Genomic DNA, 19,630 nt, shown 5'->3' with positions numbered 1-19,630 from the left:
TCACCCTGTGCTGTGACATCCCTCATCCTTCAGACAGGTAGGTTGCAGCCTCTTCCCTTTCTTCAGACCTTGAAAAAAAAAAATCACAAGATGGTCAAACACTTGGAACATGTCTTTCAATACTGACAAGTCTCCCACTCTCACTATCTCTCTCCGAAAGGTCCGTCTGACAAACCCTCCAGTCTACTATCTTAACAATCCTCTTAAAGAAGTCTTGGCTCTCACTATCAGCCATGATCTTTCTTGGGCAAACCACATTTAAAAGTTGCCCCCAAAGCCAGTCACCGACTGGGCATCCTCCGTCGTCTTTCCTCGGCACGCTTGTACTCATATCCATCTGCAAGACCTTCATCTGCAGCTTGATGGAATACTGCTCTCCCCTCAGCTGGCTCCCCTGCCTCACACCTTGCTCACCTTGATTCCATGGAAACCAAGGCCCCCAGCTTTCTGCAGGGAGCACACAGTCCATCATCAACCCTTTTCTAACGAAACCCACAAAATCCAGGAGCACTGCTCACTTCCACCTGTTTGTTGTCAACCGTCGCACCGCGGAGCGAAAGGGGGACTATGGTTTTCCCCTCCGTCCGTGTGTGTGTCTGTCCGTGCATGCATCCGTCCGTGCGTGCGTGCGTACGTGCGTGCCTAAGCAAAGGACCGAATTCTCTAATTTTGTGTGTGGGTGCAACCCACGTCAAAATCCAAACATGGCCGCCGCCATGTATGTCTGCCGCCATGTATGTCTGAACCTTGTGAGCGGAATATCTTGAAAAATAAGCGAAGTACTAACTTCTAATCTGGTGTGTGGGTGTGTCTAGGCATAAGGAAGAACGCTATTGAAAATTGGGCCGCCACGTTAAAATCCAAGATGGCCGCCGCCATGTATGTCTGAACCTTGTGAGCGGAATATCTTGAAAAATAAGCGAAGTACTAACTTCTAATCTGGTGTGTGGGTGTGTCTAGGCATAAGGAAGAAAGCTATTGAAAATTGGGTCGCCACGTCAAAATCCAAGATGGCCGCCGCCATGTATGTCTGAACCTTGTGAGCGGAATATCTTGAAAAATAAGCGAAGTACTAACTTCTAATCTGGTGTGTGGGTGTGTCTAGGCATAATGAAGAAAGCTATTGAAAATTGGGTGGCCACGTCAAAATCCAAGATGGCCGCCGCCATGTATGTCTGAACCTTGTGAGCGGAATATCTTGAAAAATAAGCGAAGTACCAACTTCTAATCTGGTGTGTGGGTGCATCTAGGCATAAGGAAGAACGCTATTGAAAATTGGGTGGCCACGTCAAAATCCAAGATGGCCGCCTTGCGTCTTCCACTCTGTCAACTCATCACTTCACCGACGGGGGACCTAGGCGTAATTCCTCCTCTTTTCCCACCTGTGGAACCAACTTCCACAATATCTTCAATCCCATCCTACACTCCAGGTCTTCAAGACAGCTGTTCACTACCATCTCAGATCACCCCCATCCAAAACCATGATCTTTTCTACACCCGTTAAACCCCATGCCTCTCCCCTAAATTTTGCTTATGTGTCCATCTTGTCCACCTCTTTCATTCTCCTCTCCCCCTCATTTCTCCCCCATTCGTCATCGCTACCCGCATCCCTTGTTTGTTCGTCTCTGTCTGTTTTCTTCCTCAACCTCACTGTTGGCATTTTTCCCTTCTCTTTCTGCTGTTCTTTTTGTTTTGTTGCGTCCTCATCCATTGTGTGTTCTAGCTCTTCCATGAGCCTCGCCTCTGTACACAAAAAAACAGGGTTCAGCCCAGTGCCTCACCGTGTTCCTGTGGAGTTTTCACTTGATTGACTTAATCACAGACACTTTATTCGATGCTATAAGTATAAAAGGAGCTGTTGTGCGTGTGTCCGTCCGTGCGCCTGTGAGTGCGAGTTCCACCCATTGGTTGGATAGTTCACCTGACTCCACCCACAATTTATATACTCAGGCCGCCAATCGAAGAACCCTTTAGAATGACCTCTTCTCTCAAGCAGTGCTTTTACTCTTGAGGTTATTCAGGTTTGCTGTTTCCGACTGTTTTCTCAAATTGTGAGTTGAACAGGCGACTGTGAATTCGGTGAGGAGGATGGTGAAAGTAAAGATGGGACGGTGCAATCACCCTACCTGTAATGTGCTGGTATCTCCTAAAGAAGGTGTTCCGGGTTTTGTTTTTCACCACTACCACCTTTGTTTCAGGCATCGACCTGTCGGATTGCCTGCAGTACCCAGACTTTTCGGTGGTGGTATTGTATCGTCGTCTGGTTATTGGATTTGGCTGCCTTGTGCCGGATGTTCGTCCTGGCGAGGCCTACATCTCTTTCCTACTGGTCCACCCGGAATGGCGACATGTAGGCATTGGAACCTTCATGATCTACCACCTTCTACAGGTATCTGGCTTTAGTTTCTCCCCAAGTTCTTAACTCCTATACCTACCTGCCATATCTTTGATCCACATTAACCCTACCACACTCAACCCTCTTACTTGCAGGCTACTGTTTCCTCCACTCCCATCTCTCCTCTTTTGTTGTGAGCTCGATCCCTTGCTTTTTGTATTTAACTGTAACCCATCATTACCTTTGCTTTCTACCCTTTGTCAACTCGCTCTTCCATGAGCTCTTATTTTGTGTAGAAAATACCCTCAACTGCTTGTTTAACTCATCAAAGTTAGCTTGGGAGATTCAGAAGAGCGATCCTGTTTGAAATGGCAAGCTGGTGTTTCCTGTTTACCTGTCGTTTATTCTCATTGACCATCTTTTCTTCCCATGCTGGGGCAGACGTGCATGGGAAAGGACGTGTGCTTGCACGTGTCAGCCAGCAACCCGGCCATGCTGCTGTACCAACGTTTTGGTTTCAAAGCCGAGGAGCTCGTGCTGGACTTCTACGAGCAGTACTTGCCTCCCGAGAGCTCGGAATGTCGACACGCGTTCCTGTTGCGCTTGCGTAGATAACGTGGGCTTTTCGCAGCACTTCCGCACGTAAGACCTGCTGCGCAAATGAGATTGAGTTAGACGTTGGATTCACATTGACTCATCTCGGCCCAAAATGTACAAGTCAAGGTGGGAAGTTTCATGATGTTTTTTCATTTCATGAATCAAATTTTTCATTTTCATTAAAATGTGATGGTGGGAACTTGAACTACTTTTGGGCCACCAGTGTTGTCACAGGCAATTCCGTACAGTGTTCCATAAATTGCTTTTGGTTTCAGAGCAATGGCATCATTGGTTTGAACCTTTTATGTGATTAAATAAAATACAGAACCTTCCCCTTCCTCTCCTCTTTTCAACAATTTCTTAACATTCTGAGAGGACACTGATGTTGATTGACGTGGAGAGGAAGAGGAGTTTGGTGGAAAAGTTGAACAATCTGGAGAAATTAGGTCCCAGGAATGGATATTTGGGGGTACGGAAGAAGGGACACTTTGGAGGGAAAGACATGGTGGAAAGTTTTTTTTTTGCTAGGAAGTTTACCCATTGTTTGAAAATGCAGAAGAATTACGATCTTTTTTTTTTTTTTTTTTTTTTTTTTTTTTTTTGTATACAAGATCGAGGCTCGTGAAAGAGCGAACATTAATCACACAGAAAGACAAACCGACACATAAAACATATAACATCGGGAGCGGTAGACAAGATGGGGAGAGAGGGGGAAGGACACAAACACAACATTTGAGAGCAGGGACCGAGAGACATGGAGACATCGAGAGATCTGAGAGAGGGCGAGGGCTTTGGGGGGGGGGGGCATGGGAAGGGGGCGGTGGGAGAGGTATAAAACATATGGACACTGCCAGGACTTCCAGGAAAGAAGTTGGAATTTCAAACAAGGTGGATCTGGGGTGAATTAGCGGGGGTAGAAAAGATCAAGGTTTTGGATGGGGGAAGATAAGAGATGGTGGTGAACAGCTGTTTTAAAGACCTGGAGGGAGGAGTGGGATTGAAGGGAGTGAGGGAGTTTGTTCCAGAGGCGGGAGAAAAGAGGAATGAAAGAGTGAAGGTGAGCGGAGAGCCGAGATTTCGGCAGTTTAACCATCAGAGGGTTGCTGGCAGATCTTGTGCGACCTGTAGGAATATTTGGGGGACAGAGCACAGAGAGAGCTGGGGGTGCAAGGCCGGAGAGGAGTCGGTAGAAGACAGAAAGACCACCTACCTGCCTGCGGTGAGTGAGTGAAAGGCCCTCAGAGATAGCTTCATCACGGGAGATTCCAATAATTCTGAAAGCTTTGGTTTCAACAGCGTGAAGCCGAGCTAGGTGTGAGGCAGGAGCACCGGCCCATAGGGGAGAACAGTATTCCATTGAGCTGCGGATGAAAGCCTTGTATGTGGTGAGGAGCTCAGGTGTGCCGAGGAAGGACTTCGCACGACGGAGGATGCCCAGTCGGCGACTGGCTTTGGAGGCCAGCTTGGAAATGTGGTTTTCCCAAGAAAGATCATGGCAGATAGTGAGACCCAAAATCTTGAGCGACAGAACTTCTTGGAGAGGATTGTTGAGAAAGTAGATGGGAGGGTTGTCCAGTCGATCTTTTCGGAGAGACATAGTAAGAGTGTGAGATTTGTCAGGATTGAAAGACATGTTCCACTTGTTTGACCAGTCTGTGATTTTGTCCAGGTCTTCAGAGAGTGAGGAGGCAGCAGACTGCCGATCTGAGGGAAGAGGAATGGAGCGGCAGAGAGTGGAGTCATCAGCAAAGAGATAGAGAGGATTTTCGAGAGAGTCAGAGAGATCATTGATGAAGACCAGAAAAAGCACGGGGCCCAGAACACTGCCTTGGGGAACTCCAGCCTGAACAGGAAGAGGAGATGAGAGAAACCCATTCAGGGCCAGACGTTGACTACGACTAGAGAGGAAGTCCGCCAGCCATGCGTGGAGATTTCCATGGATACCAAAGGAGGAGAGTTTGGTGAGCAGAGCGGGGTGCCAGACCATGTCGAAGGCACGTGATATGTCGAGGGAGACGGCTCTAATTTCCTGTTTGGCATTGAGGACCTCCATCCATTGTTGAGACAGCAGAAGCAGCATGTCCAGAGTAGAGTGACCTGGTCTGAAACCAAATTGATGATCAGAGATCAAGCCATTGGAGAAGAGGAAAGATTTCATATCCGAAGCAATGATGGATTCCATGACTTTGCTGATAATTGGGAGAAGGCTGATTGGTCTGTAGTTGCTAGGATCTGTTTTTGCACCTTTTTTGTGCAAAGCGGTGATGTTGGCTGATTTCCAAGCAGATGGCAGTTGACCTTGAGCAAAAGAGAGGGTGAAGAGAACAGAGAGAGGGTGAGATAGAGCAGCAGAGCAGGATTTTAGGACCCGTGGGCTGATGCCGTCGGGTCCAGTTGCAGAATCAGAGTCGAGGGTTGACAGAAACTTTTCCACCTTGTCAGGAGGAAAGGACACGGAGTCCAGGAGCAGCAGGGTACGACTGGGTATGGTGGGTACAGAGAGGGATGGGTTTGGGACACAAGATTTAGAGGCAAACACAGAGTTGAGGCATTCAGCTTTTTCACGTGCAGAGTCAGCTGTGTAGCCGTTTGAGGTAAGGGAGGGGATGGAGGGGGAACAAACACCAGAAACGGATTTGACCAGACGCCACCAGGATTTGGAAGAGGGAGACAGATAAGAGAGTTCGGTCTTGAGAATGGAGAGATATTGTTTCCTGGCTCTCCTGAGGGTGGACACACACTTGTTTCGGGCTTTGTGAAAGGAAATGAGATTTCCTTCCGTTGGATTTGCTTTCCAGGAGACGAAGGCAAGTTGTTTCTGGGCAACAGCCTCACCACAAGATTCCGTGTACCATGGACGGGAGGAAGGGTATGACAACTGAAGACGAGATGGGATAAATCTGTGCATGAGAGAGAGCAATTTACTTTGGAAGAATTCCCAGGATGAGTTGATGTCAGAGGTGGTAGAGATGGGAGACCAGTCCAGATGATTGATGGCTGCTTGAAGACCGTGCCAGTTGGCCTGAGTGAAATGCCAGACTCGTCGACGCTGAGCAGGCTCCCTGAGGATGGTCAGAGAGATGTCCACTTTAACAAGGACATGATCAGATGATTCGATCGGAGCAGAAGAAGAGCAGCAGACATTTTCAGGGAAGTTAGTCATAACCAAGTCCAGAAGAGAAGATGTTCCGTTGACTGAGATCCGGGTCGGGAAATTGACAGATTGTGTCAGTCCCAGTTAGTCGCAGAAGTCCTTTGCTGAAGAGCCATGGCTGGTGAGAGAGGTACCCACACCCAGCCAACTGGCATGGTGACAATTGAAATCACCACATATGAGGAAGAGAGAGTTGGGATGAGTAGATAGAAGTTGGTCCATATCATCAGACAGCGAGATGTAGATGGAGTCATCACTGTTTGGTGGACGGTACAACACACATATGAACAAGAGGTGGGAGCGAAGGGGAAGCCGTAGCCAGAGGTATTCCTGGGGGTGAGGTGGAGAGAGTGCAGTGCAGGGCGAGTGAGGAAGAGAGTTTTTGATAAAGATAGCAACCCCGCCTCCAGGACGAGGCGCAGGTCTATCATACCGGAGGAGGGAGTAGCCCGGGAGAGATACTATGGAATCAGAGACATCATAAAGGAGGAAAGTTTCTGTTAAGCAGATCACGTCTGGTTTGACAGAAGCAACCTGTATGGAGAGATCAGTTAAGTTTGAACGAAGGCCCCGGATGTTTGAGGTCCATACCGTTAATGAAGAGGAAGGGGAAGCATCAGATACAGAACAGGGGGGAGGAGGGGTTGGGTAAGATGTGGAAGAGGTGGAAGAGATAGGGAGAGCTGTTGAAGGTGTGTCAGAGATTTCAGAATAGCTCGGAGAAAGGGAAGGATGGGGCGGACAAAAGGTTTGATGGTGATTGGGTGAGCCACAATGAGGTGTTATTTGAGGAGGGGGAAGAGCGAGGCAGAAGGTTGGGGGAGATGGAGGTGAGAGTTTGAAGGGGGAAGAAGCGGGGAGGACGCTTTGAGGAGGGGGAGTGAGAGGGGGGAAATTGAGAAGCAATGAGGGTGGGGAGATTTGAAGGGGAGGGGTGAGGGGGGAGTTTGGGAGGGAAGGGACAAGGGGAGGGATTTGAAAGGGATGGGATATGGGGGAGATTTGGAGGGGAGGGGTGAGGCAGGAGTCTAGGAGGGGAAGGGCGAGGGGGCGTCTTGGCGGGGAGGGGTGAGGGGGTAGTTTAGGAGGGAGGGGGCAAGGGGGGAGATTTGAAAGGGATGGGTGATGGGGAAGATTTGGAGGGGAGGGGTGATGGGGAAGATTTGGAGGGGAGGGGTTATGGGGAAGATTTGGAGGGGAGGGGTGAGATTGGATTTTTGAAAGTGTACGATTTATGGGAAACGAACATTTATTGCAAAATGAGTTTCTTGTGACCTTCGAGTTAAAAATACGTTTAAGGACGCTGGATGGAGGATGGAGTGCAGGAGAGTTTAGGGAATGTAGAAAAAAGGCACTATAGGAGATGGATATTTTTTTGGGGATGAATTGATTTGGTGAGCAAGTCGAAAGCAGCCTTTTAAAGAAGAAGAAGAAAAAGGTGTTATAAAATATGACGGAATACATAACTTGAGGGGAAAGTGTAAACATTGAAGGTTAATGAGTGAAAACTATCTGGGGAAATGGGGGAGAAACACGTGGTCGAAGAACGAACGAACGAATAAGAATGAATAAACGAATGAGAACAGAGAAGGAAATTTTTTTATTTTATTTTTTTTTTTGAGTTGAGATTTACACAAGGAAGTAGGCTATGGGTGAAAAGCCTGGGAATACAGAGAACGAAAGTTATTGGATCACAAACGACGGACCGCTGAGAGAAAAACAAAGCCTCAAGGTTGTACAGTGCACACTGTACAAGGCGTCAAGACACGACACGGCAAACAGACGATCAATTTATGAAAGATAAACACCGAGAAACAACCAAAGTTGCACACAATAACTTCACACACCGAACGATAAATACAGTTTCGACAAAATACAATTGTGAACAGACTTAACTTCGAAAAACGTGGAGACCGTGTGGAGCTTCGAAAATCCCTCCCACTGTCTCCGAGATCTCGCGAGATCTCCTCTCTCCGATTCTCCATTCGATCTCTCCATTCTCCGATTTGAAAGAAAATATTTGTTTTGGATAGCGGAGATACGCATGATGACGTCATTAGAGCAAGAACTCGCAGTGCTTGGTTGGAGGCGCGACGATCCACAGTGCCGGATTTACCTTCTCTGCCACCCGAGGCCAATTTTCAAAACCACCCCATCCAAACCCACACTCTACTCTACCTTATTCACTATAAACTAGATCAGATCTAGTCTTTTGGGTGCTGATGCTGCGGGGGGTTTATCTCCAGCTTTACGGGTTCATTAGTACGAGGGCTTGCTGAAAAGTAATGCCTTATACTTTTTTTCACTTCAAAACAGGTAAGGATATTTGGATGAAACAGACGGATACATCAATCTTTATTCTACCTTGGTGCATATTTACTTCTCAACTTAATCACCACTGCAGTCAACACATTTCTGCCAATACTCAAGTAGTTTTGTGATGCCAGCACGATAGAACGGTGCGTTCAGCTGATAAGACGGAACTGGCACTTCACAGCCGTCTTGACATTATTTTAGGGAAGAGATGAAAATCTGAGGGAGCTGAGTCAGGGCCGTATGGTGGGTGCTGTAAGATGGTCAAACCGAGGTGAAACATTGCTTCAGTCGTCCGCGCACTTGTATGAGGCCATGCTTTGTCATGTTGCATCTGCATGTCAGGACTACCCCTTGAATCTGTGTACTGAGTTTCTTTTGTTTCAGTCATTTTGACGGGTTATCCAGACAGAGTTTTGTGGTTGGTCGCATCTCCAGCGAACAGCCCGAAGCCCCGGACATCGGGAACAGCACCCTGGAAAGTGAGAGATAGTGCAGCAGAGGAAGAGAAGCCCAAACGGATGCAGAGGCGAAAGCCGCCACAGACCACAAGACGAACGCCGCCACAGACACCTAGGCGAAAGCCGCCACAGACCACAAGACGAACGCCGCCACAGACACCTAGACGAACGCCGCCACAGACACCTAGACGAAAGCCGCCGCAGACCACAAGACGGACGCCTCATGAATCTGGGGTGGCACCAATCAGCTGTCAATGTCATTACGGCACAAATCGGCCACCGACATCAGTGCATCAGTTTTGAACTGACATCTGTAGCTGGTTATGTAAGAAGGACAATAATAAGGGCTTTACCAACCATGCCTTGGAAATGCTTTTCTAAGAAGTACAATTTTGTATGAACACCGTGAGAGGGTGGTAGGGATGGTGAATGCCATGACATGGTGGTGCACAACCTGCTTGCAGCCCTGTAGGAATGAGGGTGGATATCCCTGCCTCTGCCAGTCGGTTCCACATACAGGAGAAGCGAGGAACAAGAAAGGAAGTCGCATATTGAGAAAGGAAAGTATAAAGAATGAGTAAAGGAGGGAATACCAAGCAGAATTTGTCTTTTTGAGACTTTTTGAGAAAGAATGAGGGTGAAAAGAGAAGAATGAGGGTTAAATGGACCAATTTGACTGAAGGGGGGAAAAAAGGAGAGAAGAGGCTTGCTGAGGTTTCAGATAGTACTGAACACGTGGCCAACAAACACACGAACGATACAACACAACAAATACACTAAATGGGATGGAGAGGGCTTTGAAAGAATACAATTGAGGAAGGATTGAGAAAGAGTGGGAATTGAAGTGTTTAGAGATGATTGGAGGAAGGAATGATGAGCGGACTCGTGACTAAGCGGTCAAATTGGAAGGCCTAATCAACTTGGACAGAGTGCACGAGATCCAAATAACCAACACAATGGAGCAGCAAGGACATGAGCAACGATGGACATGACAAAAGTGGGCAATCTCCGGCAAAGATCTTTGCTGATGACTCTACTCTCAGTCGCTCCATTCCTCATCCCTCAGATCGGCAGTCTGCAGCCTCCTCACTCTCTGCAGACCTGGACAAAATCACAGACTGGGCAAACAAGTGGAACATGTGTTTCAATCCTGACAAATCTCACACTCTTACGATGTCTCTCCGAAAAGACCGACTGGACAACCCTCCCATCCACTTTCTGAATAATCCTCTCCAAGAAGTTCTGTCACTCAAGCTTTTGGGTCTCACTATCTGCCATGATCTTTCCTGGGAAAACCACATTTCAAATCTGGCCTCCAAAGCCAGTCGCCGACTGGGCATCCTCCGTCGTGCAAAGTCCTTCCTTGGCACACCTGAGCTCCTCACCACATACAAGGCTTTCATCCGCAGCTCAATGGAATACTGCTCTCCCCTCTGGGCTGGTGCTCCTGCCTCACACCTAGCTCGTCTTCACGCTGTTGAAACCAAAGCGTTCAGAATCATTGGAATCTCCCGCGATGAAGCTAACTCCAAGGGTCTTTCACTCACTCACCGCAGGCAGGTTGGTGGTCTTTCCGTCTTCTACCGACTCCTCTCCGGCCTTGCCCCCCCAACTCTCTCTGGGCTCTGTCCCCCAAATATTCCTACAGGTCACACAAGATCTGCCTGCAACCCTCTTATGGTTAAACTGCCAAAATCAAGACTCTCTGCTCACCTTCACTCCTTCATTCCTCTTTTCTCCCGCCTCTGGAACAAACTCCCTCACTCTCTTCAATCCCACTCCTCCCTCCAGGTCTTTAAAACAGCTGTTCACCACCATCTCTTATCTTCCCCCATCCAAAACCTTGATCTTTTCTACCCCCGCTAATTTCACCCCAAATCCACTTTTTTGAAATACTAACTTCTGTCCTGGAAGTCCTTGGTGTCCTTGTGTTTTATACTTCTCCCACCCTCCCCCCCCCCTTCCCACGATTCCTCCCCCCAAGCCCTCTCCCTCCCACACATCTCCCGATGTCCCTGCTCTCAAATGTTGTGTTTGTGTGCTTCCCCTTCTCTCCCCATCTTGTCTACCGCTCCCTCTTTTTATATATTTTGTTTGTCTGTTTGATTTGTTTGTGAAATAAATATTAGCTCTTTCACGAGCCTCGATTCTGTATCAAAAAAAAAAGAGAAAAAAAGAAGAAACAAACAAATATGGAACGGTGTACTTGGCTTTGGAAGCGAGTCATTCGGAGCAGAGAGGAACGATATCCTTCGCTGGAAACCGGAACCACATTTGATAGCCCATTATGACACTGACCAAGTGAATTCAAGTGGTCACTTAGTTCTGCACTAGCTCTGCCGTTATTCCGCTCGTAGACCCTCCCACCTCTTCAACCCGGTCTTTCGTTCTGCCGCTTTCAATGCATTGGGGAACCAGGGCTGACAGGATGGCCTAGAGTCTACAGGTATGCACACTCACCTCCAAGCTGTCTATCCTGGGTTTGAATCCTGACCCAGCTCTATAACTGTCATCCTGGCGTTTCCCAGGTAGGGGGAGTCATTGATGTGTGTGCCGTCCCTCGAATGGGCGTTAGACAGGTGTCCCACATGCCGGCATTAGTTGGTGGACGTTAGAGCTCACCGTGTGACGAGTATTTGCCGGATTTGCCGGGACGAGAGTAGGCGAGTATTTGCCGGGAGGAGAGTGGGCGAGTATTTGCCGGGACGAGAGTAGGCGAGTATTTGCCGGGAGGAGAGTGGGCGAGTATTTGCCGGGACGAGAGTAGGCGAGTATTTGCTGGGGCGAGAGTATGCGAGTATTTGCCGGGACGAGAGTAGGCGAGTATTTGCCGGGAGGAGAGTGGGCGAGTCTTTGCCGGGACGAGAGTAGGCGAGTATTTGCTGGGGCGAGAGTAGGCGAGTATTTGCCGAGACGAGAGTAGGCGAGTATTTGCCGGGACGAGAGTAGGCGAGTATTTGCCGGGACGCGAGTAGGCGAGTATTTGCCGGGACGCGAGTAGGCGAGTATTTGCCGGGACGCGAGTAGGCGAGTATTTGCCGGGACGAGAGTCGGCGAGTATTTGCCGGGACGAGAGTAGGCGAGTATTTGCCGGGACGAGAGTAGGCGAGTATTTGCCGGGACGAGAGTAGGCGAGTATTTGCCGGGACGAGAGTCGGCGAGTATTTGCCGGGACGAGAGTAGGCGAGTATTTGCCGGGACGAGAGTCGGCGAGTATTTGCCGGGACGAGAGTAGGCGAGTATTTGCCGGGACGAGAGTAGGCGAGTATTTGCCGGGACGGGAGTAGGCGAGTATTTGCCGGGACGAGAGTAGGCGAGTATTTGCCGGGACCCAAAACAAATTACAAAATCGTGCCCTAACCAGCAGGGGGCACGGGTGTGTATGTCCGACACAATGATGGAAACCAGGAGGCCCAATCCACACACTATATGATGAATGCATCAGGATTCCATCCATTCGAACGTTACGATTTTCGCAATCGTGACAACCGGATTCTCCCAATCAACTGCTCACCTCCACTCATTAGTTCCTCTTTTTCCCTCCTGTGAAACCACCTTCCACATCCTCTTCAATCTCATTATTCCCTCCAGATTTTCAAGCCAGCTGTTCATCACCGTCTCAGATCGTCCCCAATCCAAAACGATGATCTTTCCCAGCCACAATCCCACCTCCTTCCAAATTTACACTTTTTCCTTCCTGAAAGGTTCCTTCTTGTCCAATCCATGTGTCCTCTACCCCTCATTCTTCCGCACACCCATTATTTGTCCAAGTCTCCCTCTATTTTATCCTTCAATTCTGCTGTTGATGTTTCCCCATTCTCTCTGCTGTTGCTTTTGTTGTGGTGCATCCTGATCCATTCAGTGTTTTAGTTCTTCCATGAGCCTCGACTCTGTATAATAATAAAAAATTATATATATATATATATATAAAATATCTAATGCACTGATCATGTGATGTAAAATGGATATTCCCTGATTAAATATGTCTGGTAATTTGGATTCCAGTCAATACCTTCCAGTGTTTTGAGTAACTTTATTGGTGGGAGAAATTTCCATAACCTATTTTCATGGTATTCTGCTTTAACCCAAAAAGGACTGGACTTTAACGGAGACTCAAAAGACTGAGGATGGGAGGGGGCATGATGATGAATGCTGGGGGGCGGCACCCCCGGAGATCTCAGCTACAGAATGTACCATCGTCACCAAATTTGACATGCGCATGGTGCTCAATATAATCTACTAGAGTGTGTTGTTAATTTTGGCAAGATAAAAATTTGGTAGCACAAGATACACGAAACTCGAAAGAAAAAAAGTCATGAGACGGTGCGGTGTAATCTTGAGCGGTTGTGAAGAAATCCCAAAATTCAGGGAGGTCCATGGTGATGCCTCCGAGCCTGGTGTTGGCTTAGCGGCTAGGGTGCCAGCTTGGGATCCTGGGTTTGAATCCCGGCTTAGCGGTTAGGGTGCCGGCTTGGGATCCTAGGATCCTGGATTTGAATCCCAGCTTAGTGGTTGGGGTGCCGGCTTGGGATCCTGGGTTTGAATCCCGGCTTAGCGGTCAGGGTGCCGGCTTGGGATCCAAAGATCATGGATTTGAATCCCGGCTTAGCGGTTAGGGTGCCGGCTTGGGATGCTAGGATCCTGGGTTTGAATCCCGGCTTAGCGGTTAGGGTGCCGGCTTGGGATCCTAGGATCCTGGGTTTGAATCCCGGCTTAGCGGTTTGGGTGCCGGCTTGGGATCCTAGGATCCTGGGTTTGAATCCTGGCTTAGTGGTTAGGGTGCCGGCTTGGGATCCTAGGATCCTGGGTTTGAATCCCGGCTTAGTGGTTAGGGTGCCGGCTTGGGATCCTAGGATCCTGGGTTTGAATCCCGGCTTAGTTGTTAGGGTGCCGGCGTGGGATCCTAGGATCCTGGGTTTGAATCCCCTTAGTTGTTAGGGTGCCGGCTCGGGATCCTAGGATCCTGGGTTTGAATCCCGGTTGATCGCTGAATTAACACCAGGGGGGTTGACTCAGCCTGTCATCCCTCCGAGGTCGGCAAATTTGAGTACCAGTTCTCTGGTAATTGCCTGTGTGTCGCAATAGGCGACTAACAGGGTTGGTGGCAGGAAGGGCATCCGGCCATAAAACATTCCTTCAAAAAGGGGCCCACGGTGCCCGAAAAAGGCCAACCCCTGCTCTGAGGGGAAAAATGGCCTCTAAAGGTAGTCCATGATGATGCCTCCCTCCCCCAGTCCTTTTAGGGTTAAGGTTTTCGAGAGGTATCAGGAAATTCACAACAAACCTACAACTGTAATCTACCCAAGGTTCATTGACAATTCATAAAATAGCTCTTGGAGTGACACCTGAGAATATATGGAACACGTGAGAATGTTCCTCAGCTTGATCTAGAAAACATCACAGGTTGGTTCTTAAAACAAACAAGAAAATGAATATGGATACTTTGGGCCTTGTGAAGACTGCATTCTCCCATTTGATATCTACCTGTGGAGATCGATCAATCTCCTAAGCTACCTGTTTGAAGGTTTGTTTTAATGCTGTGGATCCTCAAACTCATCGTTTGTCTCTTCAGGTCATGAGGCACCACCAAGCAATCACCAAGAAGCCCAAGTGCTTCAGCAAATCTTCGCCTCTGTCAGGAAGTGGTTCCGGTCTACCTTTTGCCTCCGCCGGGTCGATGAAGCTTGCCCAACAGTCCCTGGCCCATGCGGCTGGCAAGCAGAGTGATGAGGGGCTCGTGGTCCTTGTTAACAGCAATATCATAAGGTGTGAAGTCGTGGCTGTTGATTTGCCACACGTCCGCCTGGCACCTGCACAGCATAAAACGTGCAGACTTGGTGAACAGACCAACTCCAGCAATTCAATCCCACCACTGTAAATTAAATAAGGCAATAAGTGTGTGTTTGTGAGTGTGCACGTCTGAAAATCATACAAAAATAGACATAATTTGATGTCGCGACATCAACCGATATGCCTCCGCCCACATTATACATACTTATACATACTTGTACCAAGTTTGATTTAAGTCCCTTCAGTTATTCTCAAGTAATCACATTTTTAACTGACATGACCTCTGACCTTTGACCTCTTGACCCCGTAATCTAATCGGTTTATCTTTACATCGCTATACATACTTGTATCAAATTTGACTTAGATCCTTTCAGCCGTTCTCAAGTTATCGCGGTAACGGAAACCTATCATGGACAGATGGACAGACGGACAAACCAAAAACAGAATTATTCCAGCGACTTCGTCAGCGGAGGCATAAAAAGAGGGCTGGGCCGATCTCCACTAAATTTTGCATACATGTCGGTAGAATATAGTGTCAGGTCATGGGCACAACCCCTGCTCCCCCTCCCCCTGCGTGGTGGGCAGGGGCAGACACACGACTTAAAAACGATTTTCCAAATTACGAAGTTTCAACTTATGAAATTTGATATTTTTTGCCACTGCTTGTACTAAGGTTTACTGAGCCCTGCTGCAGCTAGGAGGAGTATTAGCCATGGCAATACATTTGTCCCACCGAACCCCGAAGTACCCCGAAGTACCCCGTAGGGGACCCCACTCCCTCTCGTCAAAACTCAAGGTGGGGAACCCGATCGAAGCAAGGGTGGAAATCACTCCATTTATGACGACGAAACCTCTGATGCCCAACGTGGAGATCGTTTCTGAGGTTTGGGACATGGAATGTAGGGACAATGACAGGGAGATCAGGAGAAGTGGTGGAAGTATTGATCAGAAGAAGAGTGGACATATGTTGTGTGCAAGAGACGAGATGGAAGGGAAGTGGTGTGAGAATGGTGAAGGGTAGGCAGGGACAGAAATACAAGTTTGTGTGACAAGGGTGCCCAGAAGGTGTGATTGGTGTTGGTGTCCTGTTTTCTGAGGAGTTTGTAGACAGTGTGGTGAGTGTGACGAGAGTGAGTGAAAGGTTGATGATTATGAAAATGATGATTGGAAAGCTCTTGGTGAACGTCATCTCGGGATATGCTCCGCAGGTTGGTCGGAGCGATGAAGAGAAGGACAAGTTCTGGTGTGTGATAGAGAAGCTGATGGAAAACGTGAAAGATGAGGAAGTTGTTGTGGTAGGAGGAGACCTAAATGGACATGTGGGAAGGAGTATGGTCGGTTTTGAGGGAGTTAATGTGGGTTACGGATATGGTGTGAGAAATGGAGAAGGTGAAAGGATTTTGGAGTTTGCTGATGGAGCTGATTTGTTGATTTGTAAAACTCAGTTCCAGAAAGAGGATAATAAGCTTGTTACATACATGTCATGTGGGTCGACGACAACCGTCGACTACCTGCTGGTGCGTAGGCGAGATAGGGGGCACCTCCGGGACACAAATGTGATTGCCACTTGGTTGTCTGCGACATAAGAGTGAAAGGTGCGAGGAGAGCTCGGCGGGTGAAGTACCAACCGAGAATGAAGGTGTGGAGGTTGAAAGAGGTGACAGTGAGGGAGGCATTAAAAGAGAGGCTGAGTATGGTAGAGGATGATGTGGTGAGCTTGAAAGTGGTTGGTTGTCAATGAAAGATAGTCTGTTGGGAGGCGTTGGTGAGGTATGTGGATGGGCAAAAAGACCACCGAGGGACTTGGAAACATGGTGGTGAGATGATGAAGTTGGAAAGAAGATTGATGAGAAGAGGAAGAGGTTCAAGGAGTGGCAGAAGGTGAAGGGTATGGGGGCAGAAAAGGCAGAGCATGAAAGTTATAAGGCAGACAAGAAGGCTGCAAAGAAAGAGGTAGCAAAGGTGCAGGAGGCATGGAGGGAAATGTTCGCAGAACGCTTTGATTTGGAAGAGGGTCAGAGAGCGGTATTCAGGATTGCAAAGCAGATAGCGAAAGAGAGGTGTGATGTGATGGGGGTGAGCTGCTTGAAGGATGAAGTGGGACAAATCGTTGTGGACCCAGATGGAATTAAAGGAAGATGGAAGAGATATATGGAAATGCTGTGGAATGCAGAGAATGAATGGGATGGCAACATAGAGAGTAACCCAGTTTTAGGACCGGCAGAGAAGATAACCGAGAAGGGAGTTGAGGAAGCGATAAAAGCAATGAAGAGTAGAAAAGCGGGAGGGCCGACGGGAGTTGTGGGAGATATGTTGAAGGCAGCGGGAAATTGGGGTGTGAAGAGAATGACAGAGATCTGTAATCTGGTGGTGAAAGAAGGCCGCATTCCAGTGGATTGGGAACTGAGTACCCTCATCCCTCTATACAAGGGGAAAGGTGACCCTCTGGAGTGTGGCTCGTACCGAGCGATAAAGTTATTGGAGCATGGAATGAAGGTATTGGAAAGGTTGTTGGAGAGGAGGATAAGGAAGAAGGTGAAGATCGACGAAATGCAGTTTGGATTTATGCCAGGAAGAGGAACGACAGACGTGCTTTTTATTGTGAGGCAGTTGCAGGAGAAGTACATGGAGAAGAGGAAGAAGTTGTTTCTTGGGTTTGTTGATCTGGAGAAAGCATTCGATAGGGTTCCACGTGAAGTAATGACATGGGCATTGAGGAAGTTAGGAGTGGAGGAATGGTTGATCAGAGTAGTGATGGCAATGTACAAAAGAGCGCGCACAGCTGTAAGGACAAAGGACGGGACAGTGGTGAGTTTGAGGTGAAGGTGGGAGTGCGTCAGGGGTCGGTACTAAGTCCACTACTATTTGTAGCTGTGATGGAGGTGCTGGCTCGGAATGTAAAGGAGAGTTTACCATGGGAGTTGTTGTATGCAGATGATCTGGTGTTGATTGCAGAAAGTATGGATGGACTGAAGGAGAAGATGAACAAGTGGAAGGAATGTATGGAGACAAAAGGTCTGAAGGTGAACATCGGAAAAACGAACGTGATGGCAAGTGGAAAAGCATGTGGTGAGGTGGAAAGAACTGGGAAGTGGCCGTGTGCTGTGTGCAGGAAAGGTGTCGGAGTGAACTCCATTCAATGTACAATGTGCGCTGAGTGGGTTCATCAAAAATGTAGTGGTTTGAGAGGGTCATTTTAACCAGTGTGGCATCTACATTCAAGTGTAAGGTGTGCACAGAGGGAGCTGCAGATGGAGGAAATGTTGAGTTGGATCTTGGAGATGGCGTGGAGCTGGAAGGTGTGAAAACATTTTGTTACCTAGGAGACATGCTGAATGGAGAAGGTGGATCAGACTCGGCAACGGTTGCTCGAGTGAGATGTGCATGGAAGAAGTTTCGGGAACTGAGTGGCGTGCTGACGAGGAGGGGAGTGTCGTTGAAGCTGAAGGGAAAGGTGTATGCTGCATGTGTGAGAAGTGTTATGATTTATGGGAGCGAGACATGGGTAATGAACGTAGAGCAGCAATGAAGGCTGGAAAGGGTGGAAATGCGAATGGTTCAGTGGATGTGTGGAGTATCGTTGAGAGAGAAATAAAATGATGAATTGCGAAAGATGATGGGAATAGAGCCTGAGATTGATGCTGTGAAGAGGAACAGGTTGAGATGGTTTGGTCATGTGTTGAGGAAGGATGAAAGTGACTGGTTGAGAAGAGTGATGGAAATGAATGTAGAAGGAAGTAGAGGACGGGGAAGACCAAGAAAGACCTGGCTGAAGATGGTCGAAGAAGAAATGCGGGCAAGGGGGTTAACAATCAGAGATGCAGAAAATAGGGCAAAATGGAGAAGATTGTCATGGGACCGGCAGGGCAAACCCCCGCTCTTGCAGGGAAAATGGCCTTAAAATGCCTGTTGTTGTTGTTGTTGGAACCTTCTCCCCCTTCCTCGAGTCCCTGTATAGAGAGAGTTGCGACATGAAGAGTCCGAAAAAAATTGGTCACGTGGTCTGTGGACGCCATGTTGTTTCCTGTCCGATCTTCGCGTGGTCCTGGCCTTGCATTGAATACATACGAGGAACGCTCTATTTTATTGTCTGGCTTTGTTTGTTGTCTTTAATGCGTCACATGGTTTCAGAGTTATGACGTTTTAAAGCATGAACCTTTAAAACCGTGCTCCCTCATTTTTGATCCAATCGAGGGGAAGCTTCACAGATCTGTTGAGCATGTCAGTCTACTAAAATGTCCTTTTGGAATTTGCGATAGGGCACGTGGTTTGGCAGATATCGTTAATTATTTAAAAAAAATAACCACCTTTAGAGGCCATTTTTCCCCGCAAAGCGGGGGTTGGCCTTTTTCGGGAACCGTGGTTGTTGTTGTTTTTCGGTCCCCTTTTTGAAGCAATCTCTTGTTTAATTTAATTTAATTTAATTAGTTTAATTTAATCGTTAATTAAACGAAAATATTTTTAAAATGGATATCTCTTGTTTATTCTTGAGTTCTCCTCAAGCCGCACCGTGCGCCCTCAGCCTCGTCTCGCGAACGTCAACAGCGCGACACAGCGTGCGCTTTCGGGAGGGGCGGAGCCAAGCCGAACAACATATATATGCACGTCGATCATTGATCGTGAACCGGAAAATATAATAAATTACTGATATTTAGCGACTCAAAAGGTTCTTTATCAAAAACTTATTTTCTCGTGCTTCTGTTGACCTGTCTGCAAGGTGTATAAATCGAAGTCCCGAGTGCAAATCACAGGTGAGCCCGTCCTGAGGTAATTAGCGATTGGGAACGATTCGGAACCTGTGGATAAATAACCCTTGGTAATTTCTCCAAGAGTTTTCCGGACGACAGACTGCCGGTAGGGGACATGTATTGCAGCGCAATACTCAGAATGCTTGTTATCTAAGCTAGATAAGTTAAAATATTATACAAAAATAGTGAATCTTGTACAAGGTGAAGCTCGAGAGTTCATAGAACACCTTAC

At 47.9% G+C, this 19,630-nt stretch overlaps 2 protein-coding genes across 4 annotated transcripts in view; one reads left to right on the top strand and one right to left on the bottom strand.

Annotated features, from left to right (window-relative positions):
• KAT14 (lysine acetyltransferase 14) overlaps window positions 1–3,264 on the top strand; it is a 41,324-nt gene extending 38,060 nt beyond the window's left edge. For all 3 annotated transcript variants that reach the window (XM_068129606.2, XM_068129607.2, XM_068129608.2), the window contains 2 exons: window positions 2,199–2,389; window positions 2,777–3,264. In XM_068129606.2, the coding sequence (XP_067985707.2) occupies window positions 2,199–2,389; window positions 2,777–2,950 (365 nt within the window). In that variant the 3' untranslated portion in view covers window positions 2,951–3,264. The remainder of the gene's footprint in view (window positions 1–2,198; window positions 2,390–2,776) is intronic.
• An 11,249-nt stretch (window positions 3,265–14,513) lies between these two features.
• Window positions 14,514–19,630, bottom strand: part of DZANK1 (double zinc ribbon and ankyrin repeat domains 1) — a 104,360-nt gene continuing 99,243 nt past the window's right edge. Inside the window, exon 22 of the mRNA XM_078785067.1 lies at window positions 14,514–14,670. Within this exon, the coding sequence (XP_078641193.1) occupies window positions 14,514–14,670 (157 nt within the window). The remainder of the gene's footprint in view (window positions 14,671–19,630) is intronic.

This window comes from Myxine glutinosa, chromosome 9, assembly GCF_964187855.1.
Source record: "Myxine glutinosa chromosome 9, kmMyxGlut1.1, whole genome shotgun sequence".
Classification (NCBI taxonomy): Eukaryota; Metazoa; Chordata; class Myxini; order Myxiniformes; family Myxinidae; genus Myxine; species Myxine glutinosa.
Note: the sequence above shows the minus strand (reverse complement) of the source record. Positions and strands in the feature narration are given on the sequence as shown.